Source organism: Leopardus geoffroyi, chromosome D2 (genome assembly GCF_018350155.1).
Source record: "Leopardus geoffroyi isolate Oge1 chromosome D2, O.geoffroyi_Oge1_pat1.0, whole genome shotgun sequence".
NCBI lineage: Eukaryota > Metazoa > Chordata > Mammalia > Carnivora > Felidae > Leopardus > Leopardus geoffroyi.
Window position 1 is genome coordinate 8,475,373 of NC_059334.1, and position 23,150 is coordinate 8,498,522.

The 23,150-nt window shown below is 46.0% G+C and overlaps 1 protein-coding gene across 4 annotated transcripts in view; it reads left to right on the plus strand.

Moving 5' to 3' along the window:
• Nucleotides 1–232: 232 nt before the first annotated feature.
• Nucleotides 233–23,150, plus strand: part of FAS (Fas cell surface death receptor) — a 28,302-nt gene continuing 5,384 nt past the window's right edge. For 2 of the 4 annotated variants that reach the window (XM_045437178.1, XM_045437179.1), the window contains exon 1: nt 14,341–14,450. In XM_045437178.1, coding sequence (XP_045293134.1) covers nt 14,395–14,450 — 56 coding nt within the window. In that variant the 5' untranslated portion in view covers nt 14,341–14,394. Of the gene's footprint in view, nt 377–14,284; nt 14,451–18,808; nt 18,947–19,979; nt 20,089–23,150 lie in introns of those variants that run through there. The other 2 variants (XM_045437177.1, XM_045437176.1) reach the window with 2 other exon arrangements.

Genomic DNA, 23,150 nt, shown 5'->3' on the forward strand with positions numbered 1-23,150 from the left:
CCGCCGGCCGCTCGCGGAAACGCCTCCGCGCGGGGAATGCCCGTCTGTGCACCCGAGCCTGACCGCTCCCTGCGCCCCGCGCGGCGCCTCCCCCCCCCCCCCCCGTCTCCCCTTGCCCCGGGCGCTCCCCGGCCGGGCTTCCCCCTGCGCCCCGGCCCCGGGACGGTCTCGGGGAGCCGCGGCGGGGCGCGCGCAGGTGCTGGGAGACTTCCGGGGCGCGGGGAGCTCCTTCGCGGGCTGGCGGGGCCCGGGGAGGGGCCAGGCGGCGGTCACTCCTCCCGGGCCCCGGGGCGGCGGCGCTGGCGCTCGAGGAGGCTCTGGCGGGCCGGCGGGGCGCTCCGCAGCCATGAAGGGGCCCTGGGCCGTCCGTTGGCTGGTGAGTCCGCGGCCCTGGGGCGCACGGCGGGGGCGGCGTGGTGCGGGGTGGGGGTGGGGAGCTCTCCGGGATCTGACAGCCGCCCCCTCCCCGGGGATGGGGGACGAGGTGGGGCGGAGGGGGGGGAGTGTTCGGGATCGGTGCTGCGCGTCCGGCTCCGGGGCGGGGGGCTGTGCGCGCCGGGCCCGGGGACCGACCCCGCGCGCTCCGCGGCCGCTCCGGGATTTGGGGCAGAAAGCGGCCTCCGGGCGGTGGGGGACCTCGGGCTGGGGTTTCCCGAGCCGTTTCTGGCTCGGGAAAGTGATTTTGGGGCTGAATGCGCCTCTGGAAGCTTGTGACTTTCTTATCAGGGGACAGAAAAAGAAACTGGTTTTATTTCCCTTCCGGGAATCCCTCTCCTTAAGACTGTAAGTCACCGTCTCAGGTTTGTGTTCTCTTTCGTCTCGTTTCTTTTTGTCCTTCCTTTTCTTCTGGAAACCTGGCTGCGCTGGCGCCCCTGCCGCTTCTGTCTCTCCCCCCCGGGGCGGGAGGTGGGACCTGATCCCAGCGCGCCCGCACCCGGGCGCCCGACCTTGGCCTCGAATCCCGGGCAGCAGGGAGAGTCCCCAAGCTCAGAAGTGCCAGCCTGGTGGCCCGTCGAAGGGACTTGGATCATTTGAGCTCCATGGGAGTCCACGGATTCTCGTTCTATCGGGACCCACCCAAGCTCCCAGCGCCGTGATGGGACCGCCTATAAATGCCACCCCAGTCCCAGCTCACCGCGGGTGCGCGCCGCGGAAGATGCCTTCAGCTCCATTTCACAGATGGCGACGTGGAGGCCAGAAAGCTCACGTAAATGCACCCGAGATCGCACAGCGCGTGTAAGGGGCAGAGCTGGGCCTTGATTTAGACCTAGGTCCAAAGTCCAGGTAACTTGTTGCCGAGACCTGGTTTCCAGACCACACCAGAAGTTGAAAGGGAAGGGGCAGGGATGTCTGGAACCATCTTATGATATGGGGGGGGGGGGGGGGGGAAGGGGGGGGAAGGGAGAAACCAACAACAACAACTCACTGGGCCTTTCGGAAGTAACGCGCAATATTTGGCTTCCTTTAGGAGCTCCCTTAGACAAGATGTAAGATTCAAAATTGATTTGTACAAATCAGACTACACTCTCTTCTTCCTATCCTTAACCACTGCTTTATCGCAGGGCCGGTTGCTTTTGCAAAATCTCTCCCAGTTCTTGGGACAGCAGCACTAGTGAGTGTAGCAAAACTATCCAAACCCAGAAGGGCTTCGTTTTTTAACTTGTATACTATTGCATCTTTGCCAGAAGTTTTTGCTTTTCTGAAAGAATGCACACACAAATAATGTGTGTGTATACCTATTATGATGATATCTGTAATGTTACATATTTGTTTATTATAGTTACATATAATATATGGCCTAGCAGATTAAGAAGTTTCAGGTTTATTCAATAAAATTTGTAAGTGCAAACCAATAAAGAAAAAAATCTGGCACAACCCCATCACGTAGGCAATCGCCGTCTATATTTTGTGGTGTGCGTTCCGTTTCGCCCCTCCAACGTGGCTCTTAAATTTAATTACACAGAATCCCGCCTCGTGCCCACTGCTCGCCCAAGAGCACACCTGTATTCTTCAAGATGTTTCCACGCTGTCTGTCGTGTCACCTCGTGTGTTTCCAGCAACGCTGGCTTTTGTGCCTTTGCAGGTAGCAGTGCTGACTTACTTGTAACAAGAATGAGAAAATGGCGGGAAGAGTGGAACCCAGAAGCAGATGTTTAACCTTGGCAATGGGCTTGCCCTCATGTATTCTTCCCCTCGGTTTTTTCCAGTCTTCTAGTCTCTGTTGCTGCCCGTGGTCCAGGGATGTGCCCACCTCTTACCTCCGCACGTCTCTCTCTCCCTTCTTGGAGCCTTCTCTCCTCCAGCTTCTGGCTGCTGCTTCTGTGGCACCTACAAGAAATAAGTTTGAAGTCCCCAAACAATTCACGAGTGTCTAAAGGAGACAGAAAAAAGAGTCAGACCTCATGTAGAAATGTGTCTGAGAAAGAGCTGTGGGGACGTCTTGCTTGTTTCCTTCCTTTCTTCTTTTCTTTTCTATTCTATTCTTTTTTTTTTTTTCTTTTTTCTTTTTTTTTTAGCACATGACTCTCGTAGGTTTTATCTTGTACTGTTGAGGTCTGTGGTCAGGCAAGTACTAGGTACACAGTTTTTTCTACATTTCTTAGAGCAGTTGTCTTAAAATTATGGTCAAGAGAAAGGAGAAGGCAGTTGAAAAGAAACCAGTGTATTTATAAGCAATCATATGGAAGATTTTTGGTGGAAGAATTAAGAACGATTGCTTAATTTATAATTTAGTCATTTTCCTTTAAACCAACCTAAGAAACATGAAAGGAGTTGTAGTGTGTGTGTTTTTTTTAATTTTTAAATTTTATTATTTTTTTATTTTAGAGAGAGAGAGTATGTGAGCAGGGGAGAGGGGTAAAGGGAGAGGCAGAGAGAGAGAGAGAGAGAGAGAGAGACAGAGACAGAGAGAGAATCCCAAGCAGTCTCCACGCTATCAGCACAGAGCCCCAGGAGGGACTCCATCCCATAACCCTAGGATCATGACCTCAGCCAAAATCAAGAGTCAGCTGCTCAACCTGCTGAGCCGCCTAGGCGCCCCCTTTTGGCATTTTTAATTGAATTTAGTTTAGTTCATTATTTTATTATTTTTAACTTTTTAATGTTTATTTACTTTGAGAGAGAGAGAGAAAGAGCGTGACCAGGGGAGGGGTAGAGAGCGAGAAATCCCAAGCAGGCTCCCCACTGCCAGCGTAGAGCCCACTGGAGGGCTCGATCTCACCAACTGTGAGATCATGACCTGAGCCAAAATCAAGAGTCAGACGCTTAATGCACTGAACCGCCCAGGCATCCCTATTTTATTTTTTTTTGACACAATGTGTTTTTTAATGGGTTTTACTTCTCTCACAATGGACTCAAACATTTTTTTTTTTAATTTTTTTTTTTCAACGTTTATTTATTTTTGGGACAGAGAGAGAGACAGAGCATGAACGGGGGAGGGGCAGAGAGAGAGGGAGACACAGAATCGGAAACAGGCTCCAGGCTCTGAGCCATCAGCCCAGAGCCCGACGCGGGGCTCGAACTCACGGACCGCGAGATCGTGACCTGGCTGAAGTTGGACGCTTAACCGACTGCGCCACCCAGGCGCCCCACGAAATGTAATTTAAAACAATAACCACCGGAATGTAAAAACACAGACGTCTAAACGGTGGCAAGATTGGGAGGCAGAAATGAAATTGCTACACGGAGCCCATCAGGGCCCCAGTCTCAGCTCCCGTTAGATCAACAAGTGTCCCCTCCTCCCTCTCTGGCACACGGTTACCACCCCTAGTGGCAAATCAGAGTTTAAAACTTTAGAAAACGAAATTTTAGTTCTTGCCCTAAGTTTAGAGGGGGAAAGGTAAAAAGAGTAAGAAGGAAAGAGGACCCAGGATTTGGATGTAAGTCTCTTTGGGACACTAGACAAGTAATTTATTTCTAAATAGCTCTTAGAATAGAACTGTCAGGATTTTGAAAAAAAATCTCTCGGAAGGCTAGCGAAGCCAGATGTCTCCAGTTATTACAACTAGCAGTTAGAGAAAATAAAACAACGCTGAAGGGATGTCTAAAAACCTGAATAAGGAAATCCCCCAGTTGAAAACCCCTAGTGAATGAAGTGCCTTTTGGCAAATCATCTTGGTCCCAAAAGTCCCTCGTGAGCACATGTTTTGTAATAGGTACTAAAGACCGTTGCCTTAGGATGAAGAATCATAAAAGGGCATATTTAAAAAGTGGACCCATAAGATGAAAAGCAAGGCGAAACCAAATTTAGGACAGTGAATCTCTTTCTTCCTTTTAAGTCAGTAGAGAGAGAGAAATTGCCTATATGATGTGAAACAAAAAGTAATTCTTGAGAAAATAAAGCCACATATTTTTTTTATTTTTTTTTTCTTTAACATTTATTTATTTTTGAGACAGAGAGAGACAGAGCATGAACAGGGGAGGGGCAGAGAGAGAGGGAGACACAGAATCGGAAACAGGCTCCAGGCTCCGAGCCGTCAGCACAGAGCCCGACGCGGGGCTCGAACCCACGGACCGTGAGATCATGACCTGAGCCGAAGTCGGCCGCTCAACCGACCGAGCCACCCAGGTGCCCCATTTTTTCACCACCAAATACAAGCAGTTTTTATTTTATTTATGGCCTCTTGGTTTCATCTACACTTGCACATAATTACATGTTTCCTCAGTGGTGTTTAGAGTCTGCTTTCTGTCCCTTCTTGGGTACACAGGTTTTATTGGATGTGTTTACAGAGAGGGCATTTATTCAGTGCACTTGGATTTCTATAATGCTCATCACTTACGATTTTATTTATTACCTTGTAATAATCTCTTATTATAAAGAAAACATTTCTAATTGTACTGGGATCGATCTCTATATGTCTCATCCCCAAAAAAAATGATTTGCAAATCGCTGTCAGGACCTTAGTGTATATAGTACTATGTTCCTTTTGCTGTCTGTGTGTATCTTTTCCCAAATGTGGGGAAATGGCATTTAACTACCTCAAAAGTCCTTTTCATTTCCGGAAGGCCCTTGCTTTGAAAAAGAAAAACAAAGTGCCTTTAGCTTCCTAACACCAGCTAAGTGTCTTCAGCTCAGTCCTGAACAGGAACAGAACTCAATGCACTTGCGCCCTTTTCTTTCCTTTGAAGTGAGATGGAAACCGTAAAGCTCTAATTAGGAAGAAACTGATCGTGGTAGCATCGGTAACCCCACCTTCCCCCGAGGGAACGCGCTCCTTCTTGCCTTTGATCTGTTCCCTTCTTGTTCTGGAATGAACTTCTGCGCAAACTACGATCTTTGCACCACCGCAGCCGTCTGTGGGCATTTAGAAACAGCCGTCTGTGTTGGACAACTGGCCCGAGTTCCACCAGGTGTGAGCATGATCGTGAATTCAGCATGGACCTGGGCATTTGGAGCAAGACCAGCCCTATAAATGAGCAAATCCGACTACAGGTCAATGGGCAGACATGCTGAGCCCAGCAAGGCAAGCGCGCCTCTTGTAGGTTTTGTTGAACTGTGGGCTGGGATAAACTTGCAACATTGGAATAAACTTGGCCATGGAGTCATTAATGACAGGCTGTCCCCTGGTCACGTCGTGCACGATTCCAGATGTATTCGCCTCTGTGCTCTGGGAGGCTGTAAAAATACAAGGTGTGGGGAACATGGATGCTTTTGATTTCTGAGGGCAGAGATCTGGGAAGAGAGAGACAGAGACAGACAGACAGAGAGAGAGAATATGTACTCAGAGCGTGTGGATTATGCTCTTGCCCCGTGCTGATGATTGAGCTTTGGTTTTTTGCCATCCTCACAAGGAACCCTTGATCAAAGTAGACTGTTTTTTCATATGGATGTCTTAACAGATTTAGGCCACTGTCCCAGACTGGTTTTTTGTTGTTTTTCTTTTTTGGTCCACATGGGATTGACATACACAGTATATATGTACGTTAGTGTGTATTTTTTTTTTTTGACACAGAGAGAGGGTGCATGGGAGGGGCAGAGAGAGAGAGAGAGGAAGACAGAATCTTAAGAAGGCTCCACACTCAGCATGGAGCCTGTTTCAGGGTTCGATCCCACGGCGCTGGGATCATAACCTGAGCCGAAATCAAGAGTGGGAGGCTTAACTGATTGAGCCACCCAGGCGTCCCTGTAGGAACGTATTTTTAATATTAGTTGCTACCTAAATGGTGGAGGATTTGGGTTTCTCTTGAAAAGTGGGAGACCTAGGCCCGCATGCCCGACTCCCTTCCCCATTGCCTGTTACGTACTCTTGTGCTGCCTCTTTGGCCCCTGGGCATTTAAGGACTCCAGGTTCTTGTTTAGAATTTTGTAGCCCTCCCATTATGTGTTTCCTCCATCAAAGGTGACTTCCCTTCCTTCGGGCCTATTTTGGGAAGGGTGATTGTTTCTCTGGGAGAAGTCAACTTCTGGTTTGCAAAGGCAGAACACAGGCTGTTGGTCTGTAAAGCTCTCAACTTGTCACTTGTAAAGGTCATGGCTGGCTCCCCTCAGATCTTGCTCTAGGAGGACAGCCGCGGTGAACACCCACGGGACTGAGAACTTGCTGAAGGTGGCCATAGGGAGGGCCTCGTCCTCAGAGACTCTGATTCTTTAGGTCCGCGGCGGGACCCGCACGTTATTATTATTATTTTTTTAATGCATCACTACATGATTCTGGTCTCCATCACAGTTTTGAAAACTGTTTTTCTAACTCTAGTCAAAATCTAATCCCAGGTAGAATTTTCTAGATTCCCTCACTGTATTTTGTTCATTGCTTGATCACTCAGAGATTTTGCCAGTCCCTTACCGCACCCCGCCCCCCCCCCGCCGCCCCCCAACTGCCTCAACTCTTTCTCTCTCTCTTGGTCTTTTCAGAAGCTGGCCTTAAGAAAGAAAAGAGATTACACCTTTTGAAAGAGTAAGAAGGAGTGGAATCTTCACTTATCTCTTTCATGCAGAAAAATTTATTTTATTTCTCTGCCTCTCCATGTTTCAGTAATGTACCTATTACAAAAGGACATTGCTGTTGCCTGATTTTTTTTTTTACCCAAATACATTAGAAATGCCTTTCATCACTGGAAATGGTGGACTGGCCATGGCCTAAGACGTCTTTCTCCTCCTTTGTTTGAAGTAACTAAACATCAAACAAAGCAAGCAGGGAAACAGAATCATTTCTTGTTCCATTTATGTCCTCAGCAGCAGGGGACAGGGCGAAGTCCTGAAAAAGTTCACACTCTTTCGATGCAGCTGTTACTCATTCTTGCCATTCACAAGGCAGCCATTTTTCACCACCTCACAAACATTATTTTCCCGTTTGCTTTCAACTTCACTAAGAATAAAAAAATGTTTAAAAAAGTGTTTTTTTGTTTTTTTTTTTTTTTTTTTTTTTTTTGCCACTTCCATTTCAAATCCTATTTCCTCTCTCAAGGGCAACAGATTTCTCTGGAATAATCCAAAGGGTGGTCCCAGTGTCTTCCAGCAGCTTGCTTAATTCAGTCACTGAGACGTCACTCTCTCTGAAACTACCGTGTTGGACCTTGAGTGTTTGCAAGTCCGGGGAGCGTGTGGACAGCTTGCCACGCTGCGGTGTGGTGCGTGGTGCGGGGCCCTGATCAATTTCTGGGTCTGGCCGTCCCCGCCTCAGTTCTTGTATCGACGGACCTGGTGGGCTGTGAAGGGTGATCCATCACTGATGCTGGGGACTAATGAATGTCCACTTACTCTCTCAGTGTCTCGTCACCTGCTACAAGGAATAGACTCTCATGCAGCCCTGTTTCTGAGTCTCAAAAGGAGCCAGTGCAAAGATTCTAGTGGGGGGGGGGGAGACTTGGGGTTCCTATTTGTGCATTGCAGACCCCCACCCCTGCGAGAGACCACAGACCCAGTGAGCATCGTGCCAGTGCTCAGAAACTCAGCTCCCACATCGGAGGAAAGGAGACGTAAACCCCACTTCTTCCCAAGTTGCAGACCAGGATGTGGAGTTTTGCCTGTTGTGCCAGCCAGAACCCCAGCCAGGAAGAAAACTTCCTGCCTCAGTTTTCTCAGACTTGGGACTGACTCTGGTTCTCAGGGAGTTCCTGCCAGACCCCCTCTTTCCACCCTCAATATGCATTTCCTTTGCAGATTCTTTGTTTCTTGTCAACAAGCGTCTGAAAACACACTGAGTTGTCTGTGTGCCTAAGTGGAGTAGAAGTAGTTAGGAAACCATTTTACAAACCTAAAACAGAGCCCAGGTTTAGGTCAGGAGTGCTGGGTTTTCCCTTGGCCCTTCCCAATCGTAGATTATTGGACAAGTCATTTCATGTGTTCTGGGCGCTATAAAATACGACAGCAGGGGGCGCCTGGGGGCTCAGTCAGTTAAGCGTCCAACTCTTGGTTTCCACTCAGGTGATGATTTCAGTTTGTAGGATCGAGCCCCACGTCGGACTCCATGCTGACAGCATGGAGCCTGCTTGGGATTCTCTCTTCCTTTCTCTCTGCCCTCCCCTGACCCCCTCTCTCAATAAATAAACATAAATAAAATAAAATAAAATAAAATAAAATAAAGTAAAATAAAATAAAATAGTAAAGTAAAGTAAAATAAAGTAAAATAAAATAAAATAAAATAAAATATAAATAAAAGACAGTGAGAATTCCTCATGCAAAGGTTTGTTGTAACTACCACGAGGAGATACATATTGTTGAACTTTGTACTGGGCCAGGCAAATGTCATGCTGGAGCGGGGAAAACGGCCTTCGAGGGACCGGAGCTCCCACTTCACATTTTCATGGATAATTCAGGAGAGAGAGAAACAAATATTCTGATTTGCAGAAAATACTAAAATCCAAGGGCGCCCGGGTGGCTCAGTCGGTTAAATGTCCAACTTCAGCTCAGGTCACGATCTCGAGTTTGGTGCGTTCAAGCCCCACATTGGGCTCAGGTCCTGGAGCCTGCTTTGGATTCTGTGTCCTCCTCTCTCTCTGCCCCTTCCCGACTCACACACTGTCTCTCTCTCTCTCTCTCTCTCTCTCTCTTTCACTCACACACACACACGCACACATAAATAAACATTAAAAAAATTTTGTTTCATGTTAAAATCCTGTAGATAAGGAACGACTCACGGAGATCCACTTTTTAAAGTCTGTCTTGCAGCTGAACAGGTGTTTGTGGCCCCTCTCTGCTCTGACATTCCAGGGGTCCATGAGGTTGCTGTGTCTACGGTTATGGTGGCCATAGAATCCCGCTGTGGCTTGCTAGTCAAAGTGCTAATGACTTGTGTGGCTCGGGAGACGTGATCTTCACTTATTTTAACAGCTAGTTGTTAGTGATGATTTCGCTGAGGACCTCAGGCTCTTCCCTACTTTGGCAGGTCTGAGTGCCACCTGCCCAGAAAGCCACCCGTTGGCTCTTCGCCACATTTCCACCCACTCACTGCGCAAACATCTTATTTGGTGGCCTTCCCAGACCACGCTTTCTAAAACAGCACCGCCCCGCCCCTCAAAGTCTCCACACCCCCTAAGCTTTCTTTATTGCTTTACATAGCACCTACCCCTCCCTGGCATAGTGTGTATTTCTCTGTGTGTATTCACGTCATATCCTTGCATGGGATGCTGAATTGTATGTGCCAACGTGACTGGACCACAGAGCTCAGATATCTGCTCAAATGTTATTCTGGGTGTTTTGATGACAGTGTATTTTTGGTGTTGTGTTTGTTTTTTGTTGTTGCCATTTTTTAACAAGATTAGCATTTAAAGTGGTAGACTTTGGGGTGCCCGGGTGGCTCACTCAGTTAAGCATCTGACTCAGCTCAGGTCATGAGGTCATGATCTCATGGTCTGTGAGCTTGAGCCCTGTGTTGGGCCTGTGCTGACAGCTCAGAGCCTGGAGCCTGCTTCAGATTCTGTGTCTCCCTCTCTCTCTGCTCCCCCCGCCCCCGCTCATGCTCTGTCTCTCTTTCTCTCTCTCTCTCAAAATAAATGAACATTAACAGAATTAAAAAAAAACAAAGTGGTAAACTTTGAGTAAAGGAGATTTTCCTCCCCCATGTGGGCAGGCCTCATCCAATCAGTTGAAGGCCTTAACAGCACAGAGACTGCAGACCTTGAGGAAGAAGAAATTCTGCCTCCAGACTTGAACTGGAGTCAGCTCTTCTTGACTTCCCATCAGATTTTGGACTTGGCCAAGCCTCTCTCTCTCGCGTCTCTCTCTCTCTGTCTCTCCCCCCCGCACACACACACACACACCCTCTCTCTCTCTTTGAGTCCTATTTCTCTGGAGAACCCTGACTAACACAGCTCACTTACATATAATCTGTATGAGAATAGAGTCTTTATGTGTTCACGGCTCTGTTCCAGGCACCTGTCTGGCACATAGTAGGTACCCAACAAAGTATTTGCTCAGTTAATTAATGGATTAATGGGTTAGAGAATATTCCCAGCAGAATACACAACTGAGGTTCTCTGACTTTCTCATCTTTAGGATGATGGAGACATAAAACTATTTTTCTTTTTCATTGTTTCCCATTTGGTTATCATCTGACTTAGTTTCTTCACATTTCAGACCTTTAATTTAACCCATTTTCGGGCCTTTTCAGCTTTTCTGCAAACATTTTTTTTTTTTTTTTTTTTTTTTTTTTGAGCATTCAGATCATTTAGTTCTTTGTGGGTTTCCTGCCTCGTCACAGTCCAAATGCCTCAGTTCCTGCCCGGACAGTTTGGGTTAAATCTTTGCATACTGCAAACTTGAGTTAATGCAACCATCAAAAAGGAAATACAAGCTGTACGGAGCACGGGGCACTGCCTACATCACATTTTGTACCAGTCACTGCCTGCCCTTCAGATCAGCTTTCTTTTTCTTATTTAACGTAAGTCTCTGAGGCTCACTTGAGCTCAACTCTGTGAAGCAGATGTGATCAGACGTGAAATGAGGTTGGGCCTGATGTCTGTGCTCGTGGCCAGTGATAGTCGTGTCTTTCCATGTTCTACCCTGGGTTTTACATGCCTCAATGTCTTGATGGATTTGGGACAGTGGATTTTGATTTCCAATGAAAAATTTCAAAACTGGGGCGTCTGGGCGGCTCCGTCGGTTGAGCGTCTGACTCTTGGCTTGGGCCCAGGTCATGATCTCACAGTTTCATGAGTTCGAGCCCCACGTTGGGCTCTGTGCTGGCAGCACGGAGCCTGCTTGGGATTCTCTCTCTCCCTCTCTCTGTCTCTCTCTGCCCCTCCGCTGCTCGTGCGCTCTTTCTCTCAAAATAGATAAATAAACTTAAAAAAGAAAAAAAAACTGAAACAAAAACAACGTGAGTTAGAAAGTACATTGGTTTTAGACAGCTCTAGAAAGTCGACTAGACGCACAGTTCTCCAGAAATCGCATTCGTATCACAACCCGTGAGTGTAAGATGTGAGCACTTATCGCCTAAACCAAGAATGACTCGTGGACCCGCTCGTCACATTGTCTCAGCAATACTGCATGGAATTAGAATACCAACGAGGATGGGGCCCCCTGGGCCTAGGAGACCCCCACGCACACAGGATTGGGTATCAGCTCTCAGTACTTTTCACTTGTCAATTTGGGCTGGCTCAGTCCCCATCCGTCTCTTCTGAGTTTAAATATGTACCATTTTCTTCAGTTTCTGGTGCGAAACCTGAGTTGAAAGAGGAGAGCGAGTGTTACTCACTGTGACCTCCGTCTTCACAGCCGTGGAGGTGCCTGACGACGGGAAAGAATTTGGGGTGCTTACATCCAGTCTTGCGTTATCTGTTGCAAACAGCACTCCCTGGTAACTTCCGGCAGTGGGGAGATTTTTACACTGGCCCGAGACTTTGTACGTGCTGGCGATGCCTGGAATGTTAGATGCTACTATGTTTAATCCCTGACCGTCCTATAGAACAGACAGACGGTTTTGGAATAAGGATCCTAAAAATTTGGAAAATTTTCATTGGAAAGCCCTTCCCATCTCAGCAGTCAACACTTTGCTATGCTTACCGTCACGTTATTTTTCCCAGTATGCCCAATTCAGTTACTATGCATTAGCTTTTGATTCTCTGATCTAGAAGAGCGAATGATATTAACCGGATGACAGGATAACCCACAGATAAAGTAAGAAGTGGGGAACAGTCACCCAGAAAAGAGAGTTGGATGCTAATAAAGATCTTTTGTTCAAAGTTGCACATTTTGGCTTAGATAAAGCTCATAGATTCAAAAGTCTTTTAAAAAACCAAGAGGCATCCCGGGGTACCTGGGTGGCTCAGTAGGTTTAAGCGTCAACTCTTGATTTCGGCTCAGGTCACAATCTCAGAGTTCGTTGAGTTCAAGCCCTGCATCAGGTTCAGCGCTGACAGTGTGGAGACTGCTTGGGATTCTCTCTCTCTCTCTCTCTCTCTCTCTCTCTCTGCCCTCCCCTGCTCACTCTCTGTCTCTCACAGAATAAATAAACTTAAAAAAAATTAAAAAGTAAGAGGCATGCCAATATAAAGTGTAAAACATCCCCAAATTATTAATGCACCACAAACAACCTGCCTGCAAATCTGTTTTTGGAAACTTAATACTCATTGTCTATTACAATCAATGTTACTTTGTATTCTTGTAACCTGACGTATAATAGGTGCTCAAGGAACGTCTGTGGGATTGAAGAGGCAGTGAGGCCAGTGTATTTAGGCATTATTCCTCTGATCTGGGTACCAGTTCTCGTGGTTCTTTACGCGGAAGTGTTCATATAGAAAGCATATGTATAGGCTATAGCCTATAGTAAGTGGCCCTGTCTCTTGGGTGTAGGGAAAGAACGCCATCATGAAAGGCCTTTGGAGACTCAGACAAGTCCTACCTTTTGCTGGCGAGAGACCCCGGTCAAGTGAGATGTTTTCTTGATATTTTGGTGTCATTCGCCCTCTTGGAAGAAGACCGAATTTTAGAAATGCATTTTTAAGCACAACCATCCCAGGAGGAAAAGAGGGCAACCTCATCTCCTGTAAGGTCCCGTGGTATCCTGTGACCTGAAGGGGACACAGGCTTTGGTGACATAGGGGGAGGGGCTAGAAGGGAAGACGTAGGAACTTGTGTGCAGGGGCTTATACGTGAAGAACACTTAGCTCTCTTGACTCAGAAGATGCCGGTATTATTACTATGCCATAAAGTAGAAAAAAATAATATGTGCCATGAAAACGGTGAAAAATGACCTTAAAAAAAGTCTTCAGAATTAAGAGTTTAAATTTTTTGGATGCTTAGCAATAGAATTTACATATTCCACCGAAAAGAAGGAATTATTTATATTTATGGTTAGAGACACCAAAAATACTTAGGCAGTCAGAGAAAGGAACCAACCAGAGATTATGTCCAAATGCTTCCATACATTTTGGGGGGCTAGTTTTTCCAAGGAATTCTGGTGTGTAACTGACTAAGATAAATTTGACATCGATATCATTTAAAGTGATGGACTTTTATCTACAGAAGAAGGGAACTGAAAATAGATTAAAGACTGGTTCTCCACTAAAAGAAGTTCATTTTTTTTTTTTTTTCTGAACAAAGGTGAAGAAAATCCCATCGGATTCATTGTATGGTTGGACAACCAGACAAGACTTCATCAAAACTGTTTGTTCTGTGGTTATGTATAAAAAGCGAAGAAATAGAACTTGTTATAAACTAAATGCCAGGTTTGGGAGAAGCTATCACTTCTTATCCTCCTAATAACTCTCCAAGACACAAAGTGCTGTCGTCACCTACGAGTCAGGAAATTGAGGGTCAGGGTGGTTTTATAAATTGCCTGAAGCCACACTGTTGGTAGAAAAGCCGGGATTCACACCGCAATCAGTCATTTTGAAATTTACTGGTTTTCCTACGTCACGACGTTGTCCCTCACTAGAGCTGTGTGACAACAACCATAATGGTAATTAAGAAAACAGTAATAATACAATTTACTGGGCACCTCTTTCTTATGTGCCAGAAATCGCGTGAAGAGTTTTAAGGGCGTATTCCGTTTAATTATCACAACAAACTCATGAAAAGGACATCATTTCCACTCTATAGATAACGCAATGGAGACTGGGAACATTTGAGGGACTTTACCCACAGTGATGGGGCCGGTAACTGGGGGGCCAGGGTTCACTTGAGCCCAGGATCCTGGCTCCTATCATCCCCGATGCCATTAATAGAGTAGTTTGGATTGTCACACAACCAGCGTGCTCCTTTTCTGGAGGCGAGTCAGCAGAAGGAGGCAGCCCCACGTGGATTTTGCCTGTGCGACAGCAAATGTAACCATTCGGGGCAGGTCACCCCTGTTTACCACGTTGCCTGGTTGACAAGTCAGTGTTTGCTCATGCTTTCCTTTTTCAGATACTTACCTCTGTTGCCGGATCACTGTTCAGAGGCGACAGTGCTCAGGTCACCGATGTCAACTCCAAGGTGTTGAAATTGAGTAAGAACGCTACCGAAGGGGAGCCTGGATGCGAGGAAGGTCTGCATCGTGGGAGCAAGTTCTGCTGTCTGCCATGCCCTCCTGGTATGTGACCCAAAACATCCAGCCGTTAGCTGGAAAGTCAGGGTGAGGCGTAGCACGGAGTAATAATGGAGAAAAAATGGTTGCGGTGCTTGGTTCTCCTCTATCAGAGCATTGCTGGAAAGAGAAACAACTGGGAAATTACTTTCCGGACGCTAATGTAGTTCAACTGTATCCTGCTTGTTGGGTGCGGGTACAAATAAATACGATTTATAAATGGCAGGTGCCGCTGGAGGGAGAGCATTTCTTCAGCTGTTTTTCAGGAGCAAAAGAAGACTCATGTGTGGATATTAAAGCTTATCACAGGGGCGCCTGGGTGGCTCAGTTGGTTTGACTTCGGCTCAGGTCATGACCTCATAGTTTGTGAGTTCGAGCCCCGCATCTGCCCTCTGTGCTGACGGCGTGAAGCCTGCTTGGCATTCTCTCTCTCCCTCTCCCTCTCTGCCCCTCCCCTGCTTGCTCTCTATCTCTTTCTCAAAATAAATAAAAATACACTTAAAAAAAACTCATCACAATGGGCCCGACTAAAATATATCATAGTGTATCATAGTAATTGTGGGGCTCCGAAAGCAAGGGACCCTCCACCCTTCAGAGATGTGTCTAGCAATTCCCTTCGGTTGGAAGGTCTCTGGAGCCTGCAAAATACATTTGCGTTTTTGCAGCTGCGACTCGGTGAGCGAGAAAAGCAGTGGACAGAGGCCAACAATTTTAGAACACCAGGGTTTTGAAACGCAAACCAATTTCAGATCAGAAATCCTTCGAACACGACCAAATTCGAAGCTTAGCAAAAACGCACTTGTGGGGCAAGCCTGGTTTTCAACATGGAGTAGAGTTGAGGGCTAGTTCCTACCGGCATGAACCCCTCTCAGCTGCACGGTGAAGGGAGGCAGGAGGGTAGGGGGAAGAGCACCTGGGCTGCCGTAGATTAACACAGCCAATAAGGACCGAGCGTGGTAGGTTTCGTAGTGGGTCTGCAGGCTTCCAGAACTCCAGCAGCTGAACAGGCTTAGGTCCTGTGTCTAAAGATCCTACCAGCCTCCCTTGGGCTCCTGTCCAGTTTTTAATAACCTTCATGGAAAATCTCCCTTAGAATCCCACCCGCTTAGACTTAATCCTTTTTACATTTATTTCGTCTTCTCCAAATGGGAATAAAGAATGGCTTCCTAGCTTTTTTATACCTTGTTAAACATCACCCATGGGGCCTCTGGGTTGAGATCCTTATGTCTTTAAAGCGTAAGTTGCAAATTCAAACATGGATAAGAGGCTCTGCGTATCAGACTGTCAAGAATTTTTGCGTTTGCTTTTTTTGTTTGATTTGCTTTGTTTTATTTTCTCTGAAGAAGTGCTTTCAGCCCCGCTGAGCTTGCTTGTGAGATAAGAACTCTCAGAAACCACGACTGGAATGTAAATTATTACTAACTTTTTAAGAAAGAAATTTGGACACACGGAACAAAAACTTGAAAACGTTCATGCCTACTGTTACCGTAATAAATTTATGGGGAAAAGGTCTTTAAAAATCATCAGACATAGGGGCGCCTGGGTGGCTCAGTCAGTTGAGCGTCGACTTCAGCTCAGGTCATGATCCCGCGGTTGGTGAGTTCAAGCCCCGCATTGGGCTCTGTGTTGACAGCTCAGAGCCTGGAGCCTGCTTCAGATTCTGTGTGTGTGTCTCTCTCTCTGCCCCTCCCCTGCTTGTGCTCTCTCTCTCTCTCTCTGTCTCTCTCAAAAATAAATAAACATCAAACAAAATTAAAAAGTAGTCAAATGTAAAGGAAAATATTGTATGCATGGCAGTTCATTGTGGTACCCTGTGCTGTGGGATCGGTGAAGTAAATCTGGGAGTATTCAAAAGTTAGAATGTCTCAAGCAAATATATCATGTTTTCTCATATATTTCTGACATGAGCCTCAAGGTGTAAATTCCCTGAGGGGATTTCTCACTGATCTGTCGGTTGGATTCCCCGACTGTCTCTGCTGCATCCCTAAGAATCCTGGGCGGTGACGAATGCACCCTGATCTGCTGCCCTTCCTTCTCCCTCCTGTTGAATTGTAGGCTTATCGCTATTCACATTGCTTCCAACTCTTCTTATGCTCATGGGTGCTGTGATATTCATGTGTAATTTAATCAACTATTATATAAACCCATGCTATATGAATACGGAGAAAAGGCAGATTTTATTCCTATGAAAACCCATTTCCATGTTTGCAGGACTTCAGTAAAGGCGAGTCGCTGACAGAATTGTTGATGAACGAGATGAGATCAAAGTCAATGGAAAAATCACAAAGTCCTTGAAAGCTTTTCGTACAAATTACTGGTATCTGGAAGGCTTTATTTCCATCAAAAAGAGGAAGAAAAGAAAAAGGGAGGGAGGGAAGAAAGGGAAGAAAAACAAGAAAGGAGGCATTTTGGATGTCACTTACATGAGGAAGAATCTGGAATTATAACAACTTTTTCTGTGCCATCAGACTGGGAAGTCATTATATAGTTATGTTTCATAATTTGAAATATTTACAGTATTTTTTTCAATGTTTCTCTACATGAACTGACTTTTGATTGACTGATCAAAAAGCCATCCCTTCACCATATCCGATAAGAAGGATTCTGTGGTACACTGAATACATCACACACACACACACACACACACACACACCGCATGCACACAGACTCGCATGTACGTGTGCGTGCATATGCGTTAAGAACACACCAAAATGATAGTGAATCTCTCGGAGTGGTTGACATATAGGTGCTTTTTAGACTTCCCTAACTTTTCCAAAGTCTCTACGGTGAGCAGGTATACTATCACATTCAGAAACACATGTATTTTAAAATCTGATTTGCAAGAAAACAACCGCTCACTTTTGATACTTTGATGAATTTAGGTTGTATACATCGGAGGAGAGAAAACTCTGGGTTTCTTGTATGCCTGTCATGCCCTAGACCTTGGGCTGGGCATATTGTGCAAGGTAATCCGCTAGAGAGGCCGATTCGTTTAGAAACCAGTATAACACTACCACTGGCAAGCGAGGGAAATTGAACTTTGGCTCAGTTTTCTTAAGCATCCCTGTGATGTTATACAGCACTGTATTTGAATTTGAAGTTGGTTCTGGGTTTTCACAATTGGTTTATTTTTTTCTATCGGCACACTATTGTCTTAGTTTATGATCATATCATCCATGTTTAAATTGTATCATTTGCGTATGTAGTATTTTGTTTTATCAGAAAGAATGCTATCGTGTTACTAAGAAAGTTACGTATCCAGGAAAAATAGCTTAAATTATTGTTGCTGTGCACATGTGTGTGGCAGACAGACTCTGTTTATTCTTTTAATTTTTTTAATTCTTTTAATACCATGAATGATTGGGGTCACGAGTCCTGCTTCCTCTTAGATTTTCCTTCTCTAGCTCTTGCCCAACATAGCACTTACCCCCATGTTTTCCCCAGAACACTTACCATCACCTGACATCATATACTTACTTGTGCATTTTCTGCTTCTTCCCTGGAAACACGGAGCCCCTGAAGATCTAGGCTTTGTCTTGTTTCCTGCAGCATCTCTGGCTCCTAGAAAGTGCCTGGCACACAATAGGCATTGAATAAACACTTGTTAAATAAATGAATTTTCAGGAGAAAGCATGGTTGTATAAAGCTTACTAACACCAATACAGTGACTCACTTTATTTGTAAAGGAAATGTGAATATTATTCACGATTGTGTGTACTGAGATAAAAAAAAAAAAAACCTGATGATAAATGTTATAAATACGTTCATGCCTTCCCATCCAAACATACTCTATCCCTTAATGGCAAAGGAACAGAAAGAAATTGAATGAATACCAACCTCTGACCTCCTTGCAAAAAAAGTTGCTAGAGGCATTTCTTCAAGTGCATTTGGTCATCGTAAGCTTTTAAAAAAGATATACTCCTGGGGCTCCTGGGCGGCTCAGTCGGTTGAGCGTCTGACTCATGGTTCGTGAGTTCGAGCACCGTGTCAGGCTCTGTGCTGACAGCTCGGAGCCTGGAGCCTGCTTCGGATTCTGTGTCTCCCTCTCTCTCTCTGCCCCTCCGCAGCTCATACTCTGTCTCTCTCTCTCTCAAAAATAAACAATAAAAAAATTAAAATATACAATCCTATTGTTAATCATCCTATGTCTGTAGGCATATTCCTTCAGTTGCTCTTTTAGGTTTAGTCTTGGGAGCCGTCCTGTCTGTTGACGTGATTTTCACAATAACCTTCTCCCCCGTTGTATTTGTACTTCGTTAGCCTAACAACCCGGACCCCCATTTTGTTGCCATACCTGCATGTCTCCCATGCTGTTGCGTGACCACCTTGTGTTCAAACACTGGTTCCATCTCTCTCTTGGGCAGGCACACGAAAAGCTGCCGACTGTGAAGAAGATGGGGGTAGACCATCCTGTATACCCTGTGAAGAAGGGAAGGACTACACAGACAGGAGCCATTTTTCTCCCAGATGCAGAAGATGTAGAATTTGTGATGGAGAGCATGGTAGGCGTCTTTAAAAGCAATCAAAAAGACCAATCATGGGGCTCCACGTAGAACCATGCATAATCCAATTTGAAATTGGGGCCTACTCTCGTACTATGTACGCACACAGAAAAGGGCAGCAGGGGCTGGCCAGGGTGAAGCAGGACCAGGTACCAGGCTAATCACCTGTCTACACATCTGCGGGTCAAATCCAGGCAATTCTCCCAGAATAACTAACTACGAACCTGGTGAACAGGGTTCATCAGCCCCGATCAAAATTGCATACATTTTTTCGCCACCTTGATTTATGCTCTTGTTGTGGCCCTCAAGAGCTCAGAAGCCTTCTGATACAAGGACAGAGGAATCCAGAGGTGCGTGGGATGCTCCCCCTTCTTTGAGGATCGATTTTGTCCTGATAATTCCAACGGGGGACCTGAATTTTTACGACTGTCCCAATCTATTGTGAGAACCTAGATTCAAATGTAACAAATAACTCCCAGTTTCATTTGATATCAAGAAATCTCTGGACATAAAGCTTTCCTTGGCCCCACGCAGGCTCTAAAGCAATGTTTCTCAACTGTGGCTGTACATTAGGGTCACCCAGGGAGCTATGAAAAATGTCAACTGTCAGGTCCCACCTCAGAGCAATTAAATAAGGATCTCTGAGTGAGGGCTTTGGCCTTGGTCTGACTGACTGGGTCTGGAGCAGGGCCTGATACTCTGCATTTCTCACAGGCTTCCAAGGGATGCTGATTGCTGCTGGTCTACAACCCAGGCCCTGAGCAGCCAGGCTCCAGAAGGACAGGGGGACTATTTAAGCTAAAGTGAGGTGGCATTAGTTGCTGGATTGTCTGCCCACTTAAAACTCTGCTAAAATGATTTCGACTGTTTCCACCCGGGGTTACCCGTTTGCCATGTAAATACTCTCTGTGTTACGGAAGATGTGCCGATTTAAGCGGTAGATCTCAAAACGTCTTGTGGCCCCTGCTCACCATTTGCAGGGTCCACTTATAACCAGCTGCTCTAATTAATAGTCTGAAAATTGGCTTTCTAGGCTTAGAAGTGGAAAAAACCTGTACCCGGACCCAGAATACCAAGTGCAGATGTAAATCAAACTTTTTTTGTAACGTCTCTCTGTGTGAACACTGTAACCCGTGCATGATGTAAGTTTTCATCTTTCTTTGATCAAAATGCTAGAGATCTACCTTGACAGACCATGTCTTCCTAGAGGGGAAACAACACTGGCTGGGAGTCAAGAATTTGGGTTCTCGTCTTGCTTCGCCTCTTTGTTCATTCAAACATCCAGTCTCCGAACGTTGATTGAACATCTCCTGTGTGCTGGATAGGGCGCGAGCTGCGTAAGCTAACAGATGTTCTGAGCAAGCCATGTTCCTGGCATCAGACGTCTCAGGAGAGAGGCAGAGGCAGAGAGAGTCAAGAAAAACAATGGTTATGGGGCCAACACCGTGTGTTGAACAGCAGAAGAGACTTGCGCCCAGGGTGTTATGAGTTCTACGGGAGAACCTTTCCCCTCGGCCTGGGGAGGTGGGGGGCGGGGTGTGAAGATATGACACGTGGCCAGAGGCTTGAAAGAGGCAAGAGAACATTCCCAGGAGTACACAGGTGGATAGGACATCTCGAGCAGGGAACAGCATCTGCCGAGAGACAGGTGAACACTCCAGAGAGCAGAGTAGCTGGCCGGGGTGTGGTGAAAAGGAGCCAGGGCCAGATGACAAAAGGTGTTGTCTTTCATGCTACAGACCTTAGTTTTGACCCAACGGTAGAAAACCTGATGGTGCCTCTCACTTTTCTTCTGATTAATTGGGGGATTTTGAGCAGAGTCAGCTAGCCTCCCTGACCCCCAGTTCCCTCACTCAGAGGACGCAGATAATACTCACTTCTCCTGTCAGCCTCACTGCTGTGACGTCAGGGTGGGTAATATGTGTTGTATATTAGCTTTTGCTTTGTAAGTTCTTGTTTTGTGCAAATAGAAACGTTTAGCATTATGTTCATGTGCCTGGCCTTAAACTTGTATTTCACCTTGGGAACGTTGGCTTGACAAGTAGGGACATGATGCCTTATGTCTCTTACTTACTAGAAAATTCTAAATTATGGGCAGTCAACCTAGCCCTTACTTCTAGCCCCACATGTCTGCGAGTGCCTCATGGCGATAGGATAGGTAGGGACTAATGTACGAAAATAAGAAGAATAATAGTGTGGGTTCACTCATGTGTGAGTTTCTTTCAAGAAGTCTAGTGCAGCATTGTAAATGTATATTCTCTTCCTTATGATTTTTAAATGTCATTTTCTTTTCTCTAGCTCACTTGATTGTAAGAATTCAGTATAGGGGTTGCCTGGGTGGCTCAGTCATTAAGTATCTGACTTCGACTCAGGTTATGATCTCACGGTTCGTGAGTTTGAGTCCCACATCAGGTAAGCTCCAGCCCCTCTTTAGGTGAGCCCCGCTTCTCTCTCTCTCTCCTTCTCTCTCTTTGTCTCTCTGCCCCTCCTGGGATTGTCTCTCTCTGCCCCTCGCTCATTTGTACTCTCTCTCTCTCTCAAAAAAGAAAAAATACAGTGTAGAATGCATACGGTATACAAAATATGTATTCTTAAGTTTATTTATTTGAGAGAAAGAGATAAGAGTGTGAGAAGGCAGAGAGAGAGAGAGGGAGAGAGAATCCCAAGCAGGCTCTGCACTGTTATGACAGAGCCCCATGTGGGGCTCTATCTCACACGAGTATGAGATCATGACCTGAGCAGAAACCAAGAGTCGGATGCTTAACACACTGAGCCCCCCGGGGGCCCCAGTATACAAAATATGTTGATCCACTGTTTATGTTATCAGTAAGGCTGTTGGTTAACAGTAGGCTATTTAGTAGTTAAGTTTTAGGGGAGTCACAAGCCGTATGTGGATTTTCAGCTGTGCACTGGGGGGGCTGGCGGTCAGTGCCGCTAGCCCCATATCCTCGAGGGTCAGCTGTAATAATAGCTCTAAATACCTCATAATCTCCATTCAATTTTCTTCTCACCACAACTGTTGGATGCAGATGTTATCTCTTTGTTATTGATGGGGAAACAGGCTCATGGTGGATAAGCAACTTATCCTAGCTCGCTTACTTAGGGAATCGGCTGAACCGATCTCATTCAGGCAATCTGACAATCTGACCGTCAGGGTTCGGCTGTCTGAAGAAAACCCCAAGGATTTTCCTCTTGAGTGTCCTCATCACCACTGGATGCCCTGACATCTCTACTGGGCCAGCTGGGTGGCATTTCTAAACAGTATCCTGGGTAGTGCTTGTCCTCGGGTCTTTTTATAATTCAGTGGGACTGTTTTGAAATAGTTTTTTGGCAGTTTATGATTTCAAGTTGTTTCCTACGAGTTTTAAGATCTTTGTCCGTTTTGGGGCGCCTGGGTGGCGCTGTCGGTTAAGCGTCCGACTTCAGCCAGGTCACGATCTCGCGGTCCGTGAGTTCGAGCCCCGCGTCAGGCTCTGGGCTGATGGCTCAGAGCCTGGAGCCTGTTTCCGATTCTGTGTCTCCCTCTCTCTCTGCCCCTCCCCCGTTCATGCTCTGTCTCTCTCTCTCTGTCCCAAAAATAAATAAAACGTTGAAAAAAAAAAAATTTAAAAAAAAAAAAAAAAAAAAAAAAAAGATCTTTGTCCGTTTCATCCTTTTTCCTAATTGTCAATGTTTTATTACCTTTCCGTAATTCTTGGCAGCGTAAAGATTTTTTTTTTTAAGTAATCCCTTCGCTCACTGTGGGGCTCAAACCTGTGACACCGAGATCAAGGACTTACAAACTGTGAGATCATGACCTGAGTCGAAGTCGGTTGTTTAACCGACTGAGCCGCCCAGGTGCCTCTCAACTCTTTGTCTTTTTTTTTTTTTTTTTTTTTCCAACGTTTATTTATTTTTGGGACAGAGAGAGACAGAGCATGAACGGGGGAGGGGCAGAGAGAGAGGGAGACACAGAATCGGAAACAGGCTCCAGGCTCTGAGCCATCAGCCCAGAGCCCGATGCGGGGCTCGAACTCACGGACCGCGAGATCGTGACCTGGCTGAAGTCGGGCGCTTAGCCGACTGCGCCACCCAGGCGCCCCAACTCTTTGTCTTTTAAAACATAGTCCCTCTGTAGGATATTTCTCACCCAAACATATAAATCATGTTATGAATTTGTGCCAGCGTTAGATGCTAATCTAGCAACATTTGAGGGAAGATGTTT